The following is a 17,732-nucleotide window of genomic DNA, read 5'->3' as shown; positions in this document are numbered from 1 at the left end:
GAAACCAAACAAGGCCCGCAAATTGCATCTCTTCGTCTTATTTCTCCAGATGACCTTAACCATCAATCTACCTTTTTGTCTTCAAACTCTGTTGCCTGACTTTTTCCTCTCTCTGCCACCAACGCTGTTATGCTCTGCCCCGCCCCGCCAAAGGCACACCACCCTCACTCGGCTGTCTTATTTCCCAGTTCTGACAATTCTCCTCCTGCGTCCGTTTTCCTATCTAGCCCCCCCGAAATTTCTCTTTTGAAGCTCCATTACCTCTTCCTTCCTAAATCCAACCACAATTTGGGGTCTTTCTTGATCTTTCTCGATACTCTACTGAATTTATCACATCCTTCTCGAAACTCTCCCAGAACAGCGCCAATATCTTCTACCTCCTTTATAGCTTCTCCTCGGGTCCCTCCTATTCCAGTCTTCACCGATGTCCCCAAGTTTCCCTCCAGCAAGCTGGGTCGTGGTTTCCTTGGCGCTCACGCGTTTCTGAACGCGCTCAGGGTTCGCGGAGGAGCGGTGGTGAGACTCGGGGCGGAGCCTCGCTGAGCCTAGGGCGTTGGACACTGGTGGACTTTCGAGTCTGGGAAGGGGCGGGGCCTTGGACCGCTCGGGAAGTTTAGTCCTCGGCAGCCTCCGTCCAGGACAGTGCGGAAGGAGATTCCGGGGCTGGGATCTCAGAACGCGACTCACAGTCCTGGCTGGAGATGGAGTTCAACAGTGAGGGTGTGAGGCGACTGCTTGGCAAGGTGCGGCCAGCCCGCCGGGCAGGGTCTGGGGCGCCGGGGCTTGGGGGCGTTTCCACCCCTGGCCGGGCCACCTCCTTGGGGCGTTTCCACCCCTGGCCGGGCCACCTCCTTGGGGCGTTTCCCCGGCTTGTCCAGGGGCTTGGAGCGGGGGTGGGCTGGCCTGAAGCCGGCTGCGGAGAGTGGCCGCAGGGAGGGCGCGGACCTCTCCTTCCCGAGGCCGGGGCTCTGGCTTCGCCTGCAAATCCGAGATCCCCCAACCTCCAACCGCTGTGAGACCTTCTCACGCCACCAGCTTCTCTTGGTCTCAGCTTCCAGCCCTCGCCAGTCCCTTTAACCATGCCTTTCTCTCTGCAGAAATGGCCTGCCCTCATCCCACCCCCTTTTTTTATGACTCGCGTTGCTAATCCTTTGTAGGACTCAACTCAGATGTCACTCCCTAGAAACAGAATCACTGCCTCTTTTACTTGCTTTCAGAAATACCGATTATCACATCGTGGAGTAATTATTTACATACAAACCTTACTCGGGCGGTGAACTCTGATGGCAGAGAGAGTGCTGTAGTATTCCCATCACCTAACCTGACACGACGGAGTGCTGAGTAACTGTGCAGTGAATGAAAGACCTGTGTAGACTTAAGAATGAAGACAGGGTTGGAAGGCCCGGAAGAGATCCTCGTAATGTTGAAGGGTTGAGGTGGAGGGCTGACCCGGAAGTCTGACCTGCGTTTCTCGGGCATGACTAACGCCAGTTTCTATGTTACACCAGGCTCTTAGTTCAGGCTCTCTGATTCCCCACCAGTGTACAGTCTGAGGCAACCACCTTTTTCACCAGTTTCTTAGTTATATGATCCATAATGCTTCTTAAAACTTCCCTATGCGGAAACGGTACGTTTATGCCGTTTCTTTGTTTTGTTTAAAATTTTATTGAAGCATGAGACATGATACATTCAGAATAAAACAGTAGCAAAATGTAATGGCAGCAGTTAAATATGAACCATATACATGCACATACTTTTCTGGTTCTTTTGATTACATTTTCCTTTCAAGATAAACTGCTCTCTCTTTAGTTGGGTTTGCCTGTGTCTCTCTTTGTTGGGGCAGTTTGTACACCCCTTTGAGGTTTTGAAGCCTTATGATTGAAATTGTTTATATACTTGATTTGAATGATTTTATCTACTGTGACAGGTGTGTAGGTCTTGTAGGAAGAGAAGTATCATCGTCCTTAGGATTACACCCTTCCTGTCTCCTCTTCAGAGAACATGAAATTAAAAGAACCACTCTATCAAGTTTTTCAGTGACGGAACCATGGTGTATTGTCCAGGGGGAAGAATTGCTAAAGCTGAGAATAGAAAAAGAACTTCATAATTTTGGTAGAACTGGAATGCAGGAAAAAGACAAAAGAGAGACAATAATTTTCTCAAGGGTGGAACCAGTATAGTTGAGGAAGGTTTTTGTTTTTCTTTTTTATCATCAGTGCATAGCATGGAGTCTAGCACTTAGGTGCTTAATAAATGTCTGTTGGATGTGTAAATTAAGGAGACCATTTAGAAACACGTTAGTCCAGCAGATATTTCCAAAGTTCCTTAACCCTCAAGGTAGGCAAATAATATAATAACTTAATACTTAGAAATAATTTTACTGCTGAAAAATTTGTGAACAATACATTAAAATCAAGCAACTGTAAGGAGAACATGAAAAATCTTATTGAAAACAAATGAAACCTAATAAGTCTTCCAACCTAGATAAATATTCCAGCTTCGTGGATGTGAAGATGTCAGCTCTCTCCAGATTGATCTATAGAGCCAATGCAGTTCCAATCAAAATTCTAACAGGGTATTTGGGGAACTTTTCAGACTGATTCTAAAATCATTTGGAAGGGCAGAAGGCCAGGAATAATCTTGACATTTTTACAGAAGAAGAATAGGTGTGGGACTTGCTCTACCAGATGTCAAGACTAGTAATGAAGGCTTAGTGTGATGTTGGTGTAGGACAGACAAATTAACCAGTGGAACAGACTAGAGGGCTTAGAACCATGTTCACACGTGTTTGGAAATGTGATATAAAACAGGAGAGGCATTGCAGATAACTACAGAAAGGAGAATGCAGAGACAAATGATTATCTATACAGGAGAAAATGAAATTGGACCCTTACCTCTGACCAAACATAAAAATTCCCCGTGGACTGAAGATTCAAGTGTAAAAGACCAGCTTTAAAACGTATAGAGATAAATGTAGGAAAGAATCTTCATGGACTCAGAGTATGCAAACATTTTTTAAACAAGACGTAAAATACTCAAAGAAGAGTGATAAATTTGATTGCATTCAAATTAAGAACTTTTATGTATACATAACTTTTATGTATAAAAGTTATGTATAACTTTTATGTATAAAGAACTTTTATGTTTATGAACTTTTATGTATAAACTTTTATGTATAACCACGAAGAGAGTGAAGAGGCAAAATACAAACTTGGAGAATAATATTGTAATGCATAATTGACAAAGTATTGGTATCCAGAATATATAAATTAGCCTACAAATCAATATTAAAACCAATAGAAAATTGGACAAAAGACACGAATAATCATTTTTTAAAAAACAAAAGAAGAATCAGGGAAATGAATGTTTGCTCAACCCATTAGTAACCATGGAAAAGCAAATTGAGAGCATGGTAAAACACCATTTTCTCTCACTAGATTGTCATAAATTAAGATCATTTCAAAGGGTTTGGAGGATGTGGATGAATGGGAATTTTAAACTCTGGTAGTTACCATAGAGAATTCATAATATATGAAGCAAGAGACATTCACAGAATTACTCATCATTAAAAAGTAGAAACAACCCAAATGTTCATTGACAGAAGGAAGGATAATTTGTTCTGTACTCATTCACACAATGGAAAACACTATGCAGCAGTGAAAATGAATGGACTACAGCATGCAACAATACAAGTGAATCTTAGAAACATTATATTCAGTGAAAAAAATTGGAGGTTATATGCAAGATTATATTTTGATTAAAACAAGAAACAACAAAAAACAGTGTGGTGTTTAGGGACGCACACAAATGCGATAAAAACTATGGAGGGCAAAAGCAAAGGAGTGTGACCACACAATTTAAGGTAGGCAGTTGAATGGTTAAGAGAAGGAGCACCCGGACAGGTGTAATGGAATTGGAAAGGTCTGTGCTGTCCAGTATGGTAGCCACTGGCCACATGTGGCTCTTTGAATTCATCAAAATTAGATAAAATTAAAAATGAGTTTCTTGGTCACACCAGCCACATATTAAGTGTCAGTAGCCACTTGTGGCTACTGTATTGGACAGAACACATAATGATCTTTTCCATCATGGCAGAAAGTTTTGTTGGACAGCACTGTTCTAGATCAAACATGGGTGAGTTGGTGCCTGAGTGTTTATTCTTCAAAATGTATATATATGTACATATATGTTTATATATTCTTTTTTTTTTTTTTTTTTTTTTTTGCGGTACGCGGGCCTCCCACTGCTGTGGCCTCTCCCGTTGCGGAGCACAGGCTCCGGACGCGCAGGCTCAGCAGCCATGGCTCATGGGCCCAGCCGCTCCGCGGCATGTGGGATCTTCCCGGACCAGGGCACGAACCCACGTCCCCTGCATCGGCAGGTGGACTCTCAACCACTGCGCCACCAGGGAAGCCCTGTATATATATTCTTTAGTTGTATTAAATATTAAGTTTAGAAAACTTCTCTGGTTCCCTAATTCCTATTTCCCACTCCCCTGGCCAAGTTACCTTGGACAGGTAACTTAACCTCGATTTGCTGTTATGAAATAATAGGATTGGATTTGATCTGTAAGATTCCTTAATGTTTAATTTTTTTTTAATAAAATGATGCCACAAAGTATTCCTCAGGGTGTCCAACATTTGAGCAGTGTCATACAGGAGTACTCTTGATGTTCGTAAGTATCAGTCTACTAAATAAACATACTGTAGTATAGTGGATAAAGTTAAAATTTTAGTAACTTCTCATTTTTTCAACTGATTTTTATGATAGTATAATTGCTTTAGTTTTAGAATCTCATGGGCCAGTTTTCCTCTTTAGTTCCCTGCCTGCACCCTTTAAGCAAATGGCATTGTCTGAGGCATATTCCTTGGAGAATGTTATACAAGCTTCTCTTAGGTGGTATAGGAACAGTAATGGAATATATGTCTTAATATTACACTAAGAAGATATTCTGTTTCATATATAGTGAAAATGATGTGCTTTTTATTTTTCTAGGACAGATAAAATAGGTCTTTTTCGTCAGAAAGGCAAATCACATATTCGACTAGTAGTGATGTTTGGATTTTCAAGCCCTAACAAAGAGTGCTTTTGACAAACTTTTATGTCAGTTTTGCAGTTAGATCAGTTCTGGTATATAGCCCTATGCAGCCATTAATCATTACATTCTCAGAGGATGTTAAGGATGTAGAAAACAGCTTATAACATCAAATAGAAGACAAAACAAAAATTATTTGGTTCATAATAAATATATATTCCAGGTGACAACAATGCAGCCTTTTGTACATTTGTGTAGTGTCTGGAGTTGGGATGGTTTCATTCACTTTTGTTTTCACTGAATCTGGGACTCATTTTTACCCTGCTGTAGTTAATACTGATCGATTCTTAGTTTTAGTGATCTTAGTGATCGATGCTCAGTCCTTTGGATCACAATTGCTTTCTATATCCACTCTACTCATATAAATCCGCCTCTTTGCTAACTCCCATCCAATTAGCCTGCATTTATTGAAGCCATACCCTGTGCTAAATGCTATGGGGAAATAAAAATGAGTAAGAGATGTTTCTAGTCCTCAAGTTGTTAATTATACACTTTTTCTTCTGCCAAATTCTTTCCCATTTTAAAATGACCTTCCTCCTTCCCTCTAATTTTCTGTACCGTTCTAGGCTCTAATGTGAATTGTAGACAGCTCTTTTCAGAGGCCTTTCTGTAACCTAGGTATGCTTTGTCGATTCATCGTTTCCTGTCGGTACTTACTATTGTATACATATTTTGTTTAATATCTCACTTTTACATATGTTAATCTTGAGATCTTCATACATACCTGCTGAAGTTGGCAGGCAGTAGAGCTATATCTCTTTTGCCCATGAAAAACTTAAGACTCAGAGAGAGGAAATAGGATCTCTTAGCAGTTATTTTATTTTCTCCCAGTCTCCTCCAACCCTAGGCACCCACTAAGCTACTTTCTGTTTCTATGGATTTGCCTATTTTGGGTACTTTATATACAAGTCATACAATATGTGGCTTTTTGTGTCTGTTTTCTTTAACTTAGTGTAATGTTTTTAAGGTTTATCCATGTATGTATCAGTTCTTCATTTTTATGGCTGAATATTCCATTTTATGGATATGTCACACTTTATTCATCAGTTGATGGACATTTGGATTGTTTTCACTTCTTGATTGTTATGAATAATGCTGCTATGAACAATTGTGCACAAGTTTTTGTGTGGACATGTTTTCATTTTTCTTGGGTATATACCTCAGAGTGGAATTGTTGGGTCATATGGTAACTCTGTGTTTAATCTTTTGAAGAACTGCCAAACACTTCCAAAGCAGCTGCACCATTTTACCACCAGCAGTGGTGTATGTATATGAGGGTTCTGATTTCTCCACATCCTTTCCCACATTTGTTACTGTCTTTTTGATTATAGTATGAATCCTCCGACTTCTTTTTTTTTTTTTTAATTTGTTTTTGGCTGCATTGTGTCTTCGTTGCTGCACTCGGGCTTCCTCTAGTTGCGGCAAGCAGGGGCTACTCTTTGTTGCGGTGCGCGGGCTTCTCATTGCGGTGGCTTCTCTTGTTTCGGAGCACGGACTCTAGGCGCACTGGCTTCAGTAGTTGTAGCACATGGGCTCAGTAGTTGTGGCTCGTGGGCTCTAGAGCGCAGGCTCAGTAGTTGTGGTGCACGGGCTTAGTTGCTCCGTGGCATGTGGGATCTTCCCGGGCCAGGGATGAAACCCGTGTCCCCTGCATTGGCAGGCGGATTCTTAACTACCACGCCACCAGGGAAGCTCTTTTTAATTCTTTTTTAAGATTGTTTTGGCTGCATTCCTTGAATTTCCATATGAATTTTAAGGTCCATTTGTAAATTTTTGCAAATGAGCAAAAAAAAGTCAGCTGGGATTTTGATATGGATTGGCGATTGTTGAATCTGTTGGGGAACATTGCCATCTTAACAGTATCAAGTCTTCTGATCTATCGACAAGGGATATCTTTCTATTCATTTAGATCTATTTTAATTTCTTTCAACAGTGTTTTGTAGTTTTTAGAGTCTAAGTTTTGCATCTTGTTAAATTTATTCCTAAGTATTTTATTCTTTTTGATGCTATTGTAAACGTAATTGTTTTCTTAATTTCATTTTCAGAATGGTAATAGACCCAACATACTTTTTTTTTTTTTTCTTCATTTAATGCCTAGCACAAGTCTGGGAGGTGGGTATAATTTCTCTTTGCGAATGAGAAAATAAGTTCAAAGAAGTTAAATGATTTTGCCCACAGGGCAACCAAGGTAGTATTTCTGAGACTACATCTGGATGAATGAGGAGGCAGGTCACTCAACCTGACTGCAGACCTTTGCATGCTTTCTGTTTTCCCTTTGAAACCCAGCTGCGGTACCAGGTAGGGAAATTCAGGGTGTCTCAAGTGAATGAGATATTCAGGCACGAGAGGTGGATCTTACAGTGATGACAGGGGTGCTACATCCTGCCCTACTTCTTAAGCCTTCAGGAAGTATTTGGAGGCATTTGATATAGTGATTAAAGGCCCAGGCACTAGGTTTGAGCTCTGGCTTCACTACTTAACTTGCTATCTACCACAGCAAGTTATTTTGATTCTCTAGCTTTCATTTTCATCTTCTGTAAAGTCAAGCAGTTATAAGCCCTGCCTACTTCATAGGGTCGTTATTAAAAGGGTGAAGTCAAATACTATTCATGTTTGTAAAACTCAGAGCCCAGGGCCTAGCACATAGTAAGTGTTCAGTTAAATGTTAATTTGTAATTGTTCTGTTGCTTATAATTTTATTCTTATTCCGTGTTCATTTTTCTCTCTTCAGTACAAGTTCAGGGATCTAACTATGGAAGAACTGAAGAATGTAAATATGTTTTTCCCACATTTCAGATATTCCATGGATACCTATGGTAAGAATTGTATCCTCTAGTTTTTGCTACATTGTTTAAACTATTAATTATTTGTTCCTAGAGATCTACAAACTTATTATAATTTCTCATTTCTCTCTTTTATCCCCTGATTTTGAGCTACACTTTATGACCTGTGGTTTTTGAGGAAATTTAAGTTAATAAAATTTATATGGTATTAGTTTTCTATTGCTGCTGTAACAAATGAACACAAATTTAGTGGCTTAAAACAACACAGGGACTTCCCTGGTGATCCAGTGGTTAAGACTTCGCCTTCCAATGCAGGGGGTGCAGGTTCAATCCCTGGTCAGGGAGTTAAGATCCCACATGCCTCGAGGCCAAAAAACCAAAACATAAAGCAGAAGCAATATTGTAACAAATTCAGTAAAGACTTTAAAAATGGTCTACATCAAAAAAAAAAAAATCTTAAAAAAAAAAGCAACACAAATTTACTATCTTACAGTTATTTGTCTAGAAGCCCAACACAGGTCTCTGTAGGTTAAGTGTTGGCAGGTCTTAGTTCCTTTTTGGAGGCTCTGGGAGATCATATACTCTCTTGCTTTTTTAAGTTTCTAAATGTCACCCATATTCTTTGGCTCAAGGTCACCTTCCTTCATCTTTAAAGCTAGCAATGTTACATCTCTCTGACCATCCTTCTGTAGTCACATCTCCAGAGAAAAGGTTCTCTGCTTTTAAGAACCAAATGTGATTAGCTTAGGCCCACTCTAATCATACAGGATAATTTCCCCATGTCAGGGTCCTTAACTTAATTGTATCTAAAAAGTTTCTTTTCCAAGTAAGGTAACATATGCACAGGTTCCAAGGATTAGGATATTGGACATCCATGGAGGCCATTATTCTGCCTACCACATATATGGTTGATAATAAATTAATAACAAAGTTTTAGTTATCTTCTTCACTTAATATAGAGGGTCTGGTTACCTGAGAAAGATTTTACTTTACTATCTTTCAAAATTTCTGACCACAACCCACACTTGGAAATGTGTTTTATATCATGACCCCGTATACACACAACTAAAGTATTATGTACACCTTGGTGTTTTCTCTTCTATTCCATTCCATACCGTTTAAAAAAAAAATGCTGATTGAGACTCACTAAATTGATTTCAGGACCCACGAATTAGTCAAAACACACAGTTTTGAAAAACTTCTTTATTCTACATGGGTATGTTTTGTATTTGAATTAGCTTGGGTTACAAAAATATGTCTAATTCAGAATTATATATTAGAAAATTTGAGGCATTATTGAAGTATTTCTTAGGAATAGCTAATTTTATGTGTGGAAGAAATGATTAGATTTTGGCTTACCTGTGTCTGGCCTCTCTTGATTAGCACCCAGGTATTTGGTGCTGCATAAATGCCTGGGATGGGGGATTTAACAGCTACTATTTATTGAACACCAGATATACTTCCAAATGTTTTATCTATATTATTTTACATATTCTTGTACAACCAAAGCTATGAGGTGAGTATTATCATCTTCATTTTTCAGAGAAAGAAACTGAGGCTCAGAGAGTTTAAATAACTTGCTTAAGATTATGCAGCTAGTTAGGCATGGAGTTGGGGCTTGTACTCATGTCCATCTTGCCCTCTGCTTGAATAATACTTGTTCTTTTACAATCTATAAGTAATCTTATAGATTTAAGCCTTTGTTATACCAGTTAATTCTCATTTCCCCCATCTAGAGGAAGTAGGCTGTGGTGCCATTAAACCCTCAAGCTATAGGATTAATATTGTCAAGGTACATTTTATTATTGAAGACAATGTTAGTCAGGTATTATAATCATTTTTCTTTTGGCTTTTTGAATAATTTGGACAATGACTATTTACATCTGTAGTTTCTCTACCACATTTTCAGGTTCTTCTGTGTCCCTGAGAAACAATCCCTGTTCCACTCCTCTGTCCATTTTAGTTTTGCCTTAGAGTGATCCCTTCACCCATTGTTACCTTTCACTCATATAGTTCAAGGTAAATATTTGTACTTATGTACACTCTTGGCCTTGAGTTTTCTGTCAGCCTGGCTTTTCCTCTTCTCCCTTTCTGATAGGTCATCAAATCTATTTAGACTTTTTTCTTCCCCTGCATAAATAGTATAGTAAGCTACTGAAGTCCTTAAAGGACCACATTCCAAGGCAGTTTGACAGTTTGAAACCAGATGTCGTGTTTTCGGTATTCAGTTCAGAAATTAGGGCATTGATTCTCCATCAGTGTGTCCCAGATGGGTAAGTTGAAATTTCAGGGATGTGAAGATTGAGAAAAGGTTGAGAATAATGGAGTTAGAGAAAGCAAAGATAACTATTAATCCTTCTAAAAGGTCACTTTCAAAAGTAAAACTAACTTCTTTTTTCTGATTATAAAAGTTATAATCTGATATCTGAAAGTGCTTATAACTGATGTTACATGCGGCAGTTATTTGATAATGTCCCCACATTTTATAATCCTTTACTTCTTATTAAGGGTTTTCACATCATCTCATTTAATCATTGTGACAATTTTATGATGCAGTCTTTATAGATTTTATATCTTTATTTTATAGATGATGAAACTGAAGTTCAAAGAGGTTAAAGTAACCAAAAGTCACATGCCTCTGTCGACGGAAATAATAAACAGTCTATAATAGGAATAGAAAAGAGTTGTATTTGAGCCAGTCTGAGCACTATAGCCTCAGATAGTTCTGAAGAGCTTTCCGAAGAAGCATGGTTTTCAGCACAGTTTTATATCTGTCAGAACAAAGAACATCAAACATCACAGGGGTGCATTCCTTCAAGGTTTCAAAAAAAGACAAATGAGCATGCACACAATGAGTCAGCATGGCCTTGGCACCTGTGAAGGGAGCTTTATCATTGAAGGAGTGCTAGCGTTGATGTTTTAGGGAAGGGAGGCATTTATCTCTGTCTTCAAAACAGACATTCTTTACTTCTGGACAATGCACCCTTTTCTTTAATGATTAAAGCAGATGTACAATGTATGTTTAATGGGCCACAAAACTGGCTATTCTAGTTAGCATAAAGCTTAAGTTAAATAATATATAAGCTAGGATGACTTCTCCATATCTCAATATGTGAAAATTTCTTCCATCACCTCTAAGTAGGAAAAGTCAGCCAAAACCTTGGGATTTCAGTATCTTAAGTCCTGTGTTCTTTCAACTACCTGCTCTGCTTTCTAAGAGAACATCATTTAGTTCTTTGCCCTTGGCAACATATTGACTGATTCCTAGATGGTGGTATTTAGAAGTTGTGTGTGTTTCTGTGTGTGTGTATGTACATGCACACGCTTTAATACAGTTCTTCCTACTTCTCATTGTGCATTCTGGGGCTTTTTTTTTCTTCCAGTTTTCAAAGATAGTTCCCAGAAAAACCTGCTGAACTTCACCGGCACTATTCCTGTGATGTATCAGGGTAAGTGTGGAAGTTGAGAAAATGTGGGAATTTTCTAAACGAGCAGTTTAATTAAAACTTATATTTGTTTAGTTCCATAACATTCTCAAAGTGGTTTTGTTTTTTTTTTTTAAAGAACATTTTTACGAGCTGGTCAATTATTTATTTATTTATTTTGCGGTACCTGGGCCTCCCACCGCCGCGGCCCCTCCCACCGCGGAGCACAGGCTCTGGACGCGCACGCCTAGTGGCCACGACTCACAGACCCAGCCGCCCCGCAGCATGCGGGACCCTCCTGGACCGGGGCACAGACCAGCATCCCCTGCATCGGCAGGCGGACCCCCAACCACTGCGCCACCAGGGAAGCCCTTAAATATTTATTTTTTTGGCCGCGCTATGTGGCTTGCGGGATCTTAGTTCCCCCAACCGGGGATCAAACCCGGGCCCCCAGCAGTGGCAGCTCAGAGTTCTAACCACTGGGTTGCCAGGGAATTCCCCTCAAAGTGTTTTAACATGTATATGATCTATACTGAACCTTACTGGATATAGCAGAATGCTGTCCCAGTGAAGGAAGGCTTAGGTTAATACCAACAAATTCAGTTCAGTTCAACGAATATTTATTTATTGAATGTCAACTATCTGCCCACTACTCTGCTAGGTTTTGAGGTACAGAGGCGAGCAAGACAGACATAGGCCTGCGCTTGTGGAGAGTTAACTCTGCTTTCCATAGCAAACTGCGGGGATCCCACCTTTTTCTCCCATTACCTGAATGTTTTGTTCCCCTCCCTTTCCCTCTATATGATGTAGCATTATCCCCATTCTATTGGTGAAACTGAGTCCTGGTCACGTGGTTTACCTGAGTCCACACAGCTGGTATCAGACTGGAACTTAAAACCCAATAGGAAATTTTTAAAACACAGGTGCCATTAAAGCTCAAAAAAAGCAACATATTTTCAGATCACCTGACAGGTTAAAATAGCTAAGTGTTTGCCCAAAAATAAAAAAAAAATCACTAACTTCCCTATAATTAATTCTGTCTAGACCTACTTCCTTCAACGTTTAACAGGTCTAACCTGTCAGATGGGTGTCATAGGAGCTTGCTAACCTAGTATGATTTGAAGAACACCAGAGGAGCATTGGTTCCAATTATTTCTCTGAAGTGGTGCTTGAAATTCCACCATTAAAAATCCATTCCCCTTTTAAAATGCAAATAATCTCAGGAGGAATAACATCCAAAATCACTAATATACAGTGCTGTGCTTATAGAAAATGCTCGGTAAATATTTGTTGAATGATTGAGTTAGTTTCTTTGATTACTGACTGAAGGGCTTAGGAATAGATGAACTTACTGGTTATTTGAAAGAGGAGGTGCACTGAAAAAGGGCTGAGGAAGATCTGGAAACCAAATGGGGAGAGAGCAGTGCAGTTTGCTGTCTCTTACAAAGGATTCATCGCTGTATTATAGGAGCACATTGCCCAACAGACACCAAGAAGATGTATTTTGGGGGACTTTTTTCAAAGTAAGTGCTTCATTATGGTAGTGGCTAGACTGTTACAAACCCTCCTTTATTGCTTCCCCCTGCCCCCATGATGACTTACTGCCAGAGGTTCACTCATGTTTTATTCTTCCTCTGTGTATGTCCAATCATAACATCTCCTTTGCCACAGAGAATGCTTAGAAATCCAGTTTGGTTTTTAAGAATAGGAATGTGGTTGGAGATGAAAGTAGGTAGCAGTGGGCTCTGAAAAAATTGCAGTGAGGTAGGCAGAGCAGGTATAGAGTCGATTTTTATTTTCTTTCCTTGCTTCTCCCCTCCCAAGCTCTCAGACTGTTTTCTGGCTGCCTAGAGAATTTTACTGAGACCTGTTTCCCATTACTTGTATTCTGTGTTTATTATGGTTAGATGTTAGAGAGAGAGAGAAAGAATTCTTACCACCCCAATGATTGATTGATTGATTGACTGATTACATAGTTCTTACCAACCCCAGTGATTTCAAGGGTAGTTGCATATTGACAGAGGAACTTACAAATTTAAATGAATCATTGCTTAGTAGCCCTCAGTTTCTAGGACAATGTGGGGAGGTTACAGGAGGGCATAAAAGTTATCTTAAGATGCCACTCATTGGCACTCTGCATCTTCCTAGAGCGGTGGAGTCAGGTCATTGATTCTTATGCTGGTAGTAATTCCAAGGTAGTAATGGTACCTGCAATATCTTTTGTTTTTTTTTTTTTGGTAGTACACTCTTTTTCCCCTTTGCTTTTGACTAGAATTATAGCAACTCCTTGTGATGCATACTAGTTATTTCCTGCTGATCAGAAGGTCAGAATGTATTATCTTTCTCATCTGTAAAATGGGCCAATGATAGAGCCTAACTCTACAATTTTGAGGATTAAATGCATTACTCTAAGTAAAGCTCTTAGCATAGTTCCTGGCACATAGTAAGTGCCTAATAAACGTTGGCCATTATTATTTGCATGCTTTTGTTACTTTTATCTGGTTACTAGTTTTGTTAATATAATAATAGTACATGCTCATGTTAAAAATTTTTTAATAATTGAAAAGAGATGAGGTTAAGCTTATATCTAACCTCCCACCCAGTCCTGTTCCCCAGGTGAATCTTCTGTTGATATTTCTTTATATATACCTGCAGAAATTTTCTGGATTATTTCTTATCCCTCCAAGATTGTGTGAAGGTTGTGATGACACTTTTCCTTCACCCACCCATTGTTTAGAGATGTGTATCATCTTAGTAAGATGATACCCATCTGAACTTTATTTACAACTAACTTAAATTATGTCCTTATGATATAATTACTTTAAATCTGAGGACTCTACCAGGAGTCCTGACTCTTTGCTAATGAATTACTGAAATTAAGTGGGCAGAGTAGGAGGCAGGGCATTTGCTGACAGAAAAGAATGAGAAAGAAGGAAGAAGCGCACAGAGAATACCAGTAGTGAAATCTTACAAGTTATAGACGTGGGAATCAGGCTCACCATGCACTTTGCCAGGAGTGTGATATTAAAATGCATGAATGCTGCTGGGGAGAGGCATTGATGGAGGCAGCAGATCCTTGATCAACCAGGAAGATACCTTCAATAGACATTCCTTTCCTTTTCTTTAATGTGTAGTGATTAACATTAGAAAATGGCTCCTTCGAGATTGGGACTACCACTCCAAAACAAAAAAAAAATTGCATGGCCTAGGACTTCCCTGGAGGTCCAGTGGTTAGGACTCTGCACTGTCAATGCAGGGGGCATGTGTTCAATCCCTGGTCAGGGAACTAAGATCCCACATGCTGCACAGCGTGGAAAAAAAAAAACTGCATGGTCCAAACAGTGGCTTATAAATGTTTGATTGTGACCCACAATAAGCAATACTTTCGTATACATAGTTATATATGTATATAACTAAAATTAAATATTATTGTTTGCAGCCTACTAAATTAATTTCATGACCTATTTATTGTGACCAACATTTGAAAAACACTGGTCTAGAGTATATAACATTAGACAGAGTGACTTCTGGAGGAATGTGATGATGTGTCTCAATACCTGTTGGTCACTCTGTGGTGCTGTGATCACATGACTTTATAATCATAGAGTACCAACAGCTATGCCTGTATCCATACTGTAAGTACTTAGATACTATGTATGGTGATGGATGTTAACTACACTTATTGTGGTGATTATTTTGCAATATATACAAATATTGAATCATTACGTTGTATACATGAAACTAATACAGTGTTATATATCAATTATACTCAAATAAAAAGTTTTTTTTAATACTTAGATAAAATTAGAAGAGGAATATGGTTCTGAGAACTGCTGATATAAAATAGTAGAAATAGTACTAGGACATTTCTATTATGTAGTGACTTTCAGTTCTCTAGAATTACATGGGAAGCTTTTAAAAAATGTTGTCCAGACCCTGTCCCACTGAATCAGAAACTTTTGGGAAGAGGCCTGGATATTGGTATGTTTCAGAGTTCCTTAAGCATTTCTAATATGCAGACAGAGCTGAGTATCATTGTGCTTAGGGCAGGAGGAAGCAAGATGAAAAAAGTAGAGGATTTCCTTAGTAAGAAAAAGATTGCAGTGGAGAAGAAAACTTTTTACTTATACCTTGCTTATTTCCAAAGTGGGTTTGAGGTAAATTGTAAAAATTGCCAACCCATCATGGTACTTACCATGTCATGTACTGTTCTAAGCATTTTATGTACCTTAACTAATTTTATCCTCACAACAATCTGTGAGGTAGGAGCTTTTATTATTCTCATTTCATAGAGGAAGGAGTTGAGGCACAGAGAAGTTAAGTAACTTGCCTAAAATCATATAGCTAGTGATGTGTGCAACTAGGATTTGAACCTAGGCATTTGTGCTCCTGAGCAGCCATGTTTTTAAATATATTGAAAGACATATGCATTAAGACTGTGAAAGCAGGAATAAATATCAGGAGATACAATAGAACAGTTAAGATAATGGATCAAATTCCTAGTTTAAGATTAGTTTTTGCACTTATATTAGGTTTAGCTTTGGGCTTCCTGTAAACCAAAACAGTCAGAGATTTTGGCTCTCAGTAGGCATGACATACATGGTTACATAGTATGTGGTACAGGGTTACATAGTACATGGTACATGGTTACATGGTACACGTACATGGAAGAGCTTTCATTTGGGTTCCTATCTCAGTACACTAAAATTTAAGAGCCACTGGACAAGGTGACTGTTAAGGTTATTTTCAGCTCTAAGTTGTATATATCTAACCCAGCTTGTATGTTACACTATCTGCAATTAATGAGCAACTTGAGGGCCAGTATCAAATGCATCTTTCAGTTGTTCATTCATTCATTCATTCATTAAAAAATATGTATTTATTTATTTATTTGGCTGCACTGGGTCTTAGTTGCAGCACGTGGGATCTTTAGTTGTGGCATGCGGGATCTTTGGTTGCAGCATGTGAACTCTTAGTTGAGGCATGTGGGATCTAGTTCCCTGACCAGGGATCGAACCTGGGCCCCCTGCATTGGGAGTGCGGAGTTTTAGCCACTGGACCAACAGGGAAGTCCCCATTCATTCATTCTTATTTATATAAGAAATTTTTATTGAGTATCCAGTATGTTAGGCACTATACTTGTTGTAGGGGACATGGAAATGAATAATACATAATCATCTCTAGACATTTATAGCGTAAACAGAGAAACAGACTTGTAGGCAAATAAATGGGGTGGAGCAAAGAAGGTTACCTAAAGAAGATGTATCCCATACTCCTAGCACAGTAGGTCCTATAAATATTTATTGAATTGAATTGAATAAACTGGCCATTGTCTTGATTATATTTCCTTAAACGTTATACTGGTGCTTTAATGGGAGCATATTTCCAACGTGAATGTGGATGAAAATAGGAAAATAGGCCTCAGTTTACATAAATCCTTTATCTATAAACTTGACTAGACTTGTGTTTTAAAATGCCACCTAGCTATACCATAAATATAATGTGTGTGGTTCATTATTGTTTGAAGATGTGTTTATTTTGTCTCAAATAGGTAATACATATAACATACCAATTCGTTTGTGGATTTTGGATTCTCACCCTTTTGCTCCCCCCATTTGCTTCTTAAAGCCAACTGCAAATATGGGAATCTCAGTTGGAAAACATGTGGATGCTCAAGGCAGAATATACTTGCCGTATCTCCAAAACTGGAGCCATGTAAGATCAATTTGGATTTTCTTTTAAAAGTTTTTATTTTTCTGAATATTTATCTTTGATCCTAATGGTACAAATAAGTTAGTGAATTTTCTTTCAATGATAATTCTTCTTATGGTCTTTAAAAATAATTTGAAATTGAGCTCCCCAGGGTCACCCAAGACCCAGAACCCTGCATGAAGCTGCTCTCTCCAGGTCTGGGAGGCAACCATTGTTTGCTCCCTGTCTTTTTATAGTTGTTTGCCGTTTGATAAAGCAAATGAAGAGCTACTAGCAAAAGATTGGGCATTATTTCCTAGTTCCTCCCCAGTAAAGATTCTTATGTAATATGTGTATTTATTTGTAGTTTTGCCTGTTTTTAACCTTTATGTAAATTGAATCATATTGTATATAATCTTCTATTACATGCTGTGTTTTAACTGAGCATTAAGTTTTAAAAATTCACCCACAGCGATGCATGAAACTGTAACTTATGTGTTTTACAAGCCCTCACAGGGACTTCCCTGGTGGTCCAGTGATTAAGACTCTGCGCTTCCACTGCAGGGGGCACAGGTTCGGGGAACTAATCCCACTAATTTGGCACGGCCAAATAAATAAACATAAAAGTAAAAAAATAAATAAATAAAAATAAATGGCCCAGACTTAAAAAACAGAAACAAAACAGAACAAAAATACAAGCCCTCACATTATGCAATTTTGTATTCTGCATATTTCATC

General features: G+C 38.8%; 1 protein-coding gene across 2 annotated transcripts in view; it reads left to right on the top strand.

Annotated features, from left to right (window-relative positions):
• The first annotated feature begins 689 nt into the window (after positions 1 to 689).
• The window catches only part of UEVLD (UEV and lactate/malate dehyrogenase domains), a 47,246-nt gene continuing 30,203 nt past the window's right edge, over positions 690 to 17,732 (top strand). Inside the window, exons 1-4 of one of the 2 annotated variants that reach the window (XM_065881492.1) lie at positions 690 to 743; positions 7,827 to 7,911; positions 11,262 to 11,327; positions 16,855 to 17,018. In XM_065881492.1, the coding sequence (XP_065737564.1) occupies positions 702 to 743; positions 7,827 to 7,911; positions 11,262 to 11,327; positions 16,855 to 17,018 (357 nt within the window). In that variant the 5' untranslated portion in view covers positions 690 to 701. The remainder of the gene's footprint in view (positions 744 to 7,826; positions 7,912 to 11,261; positions 11,328 to 16,854; positions 17,019 to 17,732) is intronic. The other variant, XM_065881493.1, reaches the window with a different exon arrangement.

This window comes from Phocoena phocoena, chromosome 8, assembly GCF_963924675.1.
Source record: "Phocoena phocoena chromosome 8, mPhoPho1.1, whole genome shotgun sequence".
Classification (NCBI taxonomy): domain Eukaryota; kingdom Metazoa; phylum Chordata; class Mammalia; order Artiodactyla; family Phocoenidae; genus Phocoena; species Phocoena phocoena.
The sequence above is the reverse complement of the archived record's forward strand: the minus strand, read 5'-3'. Positions and strand labels throughout refer to the sequence as shown.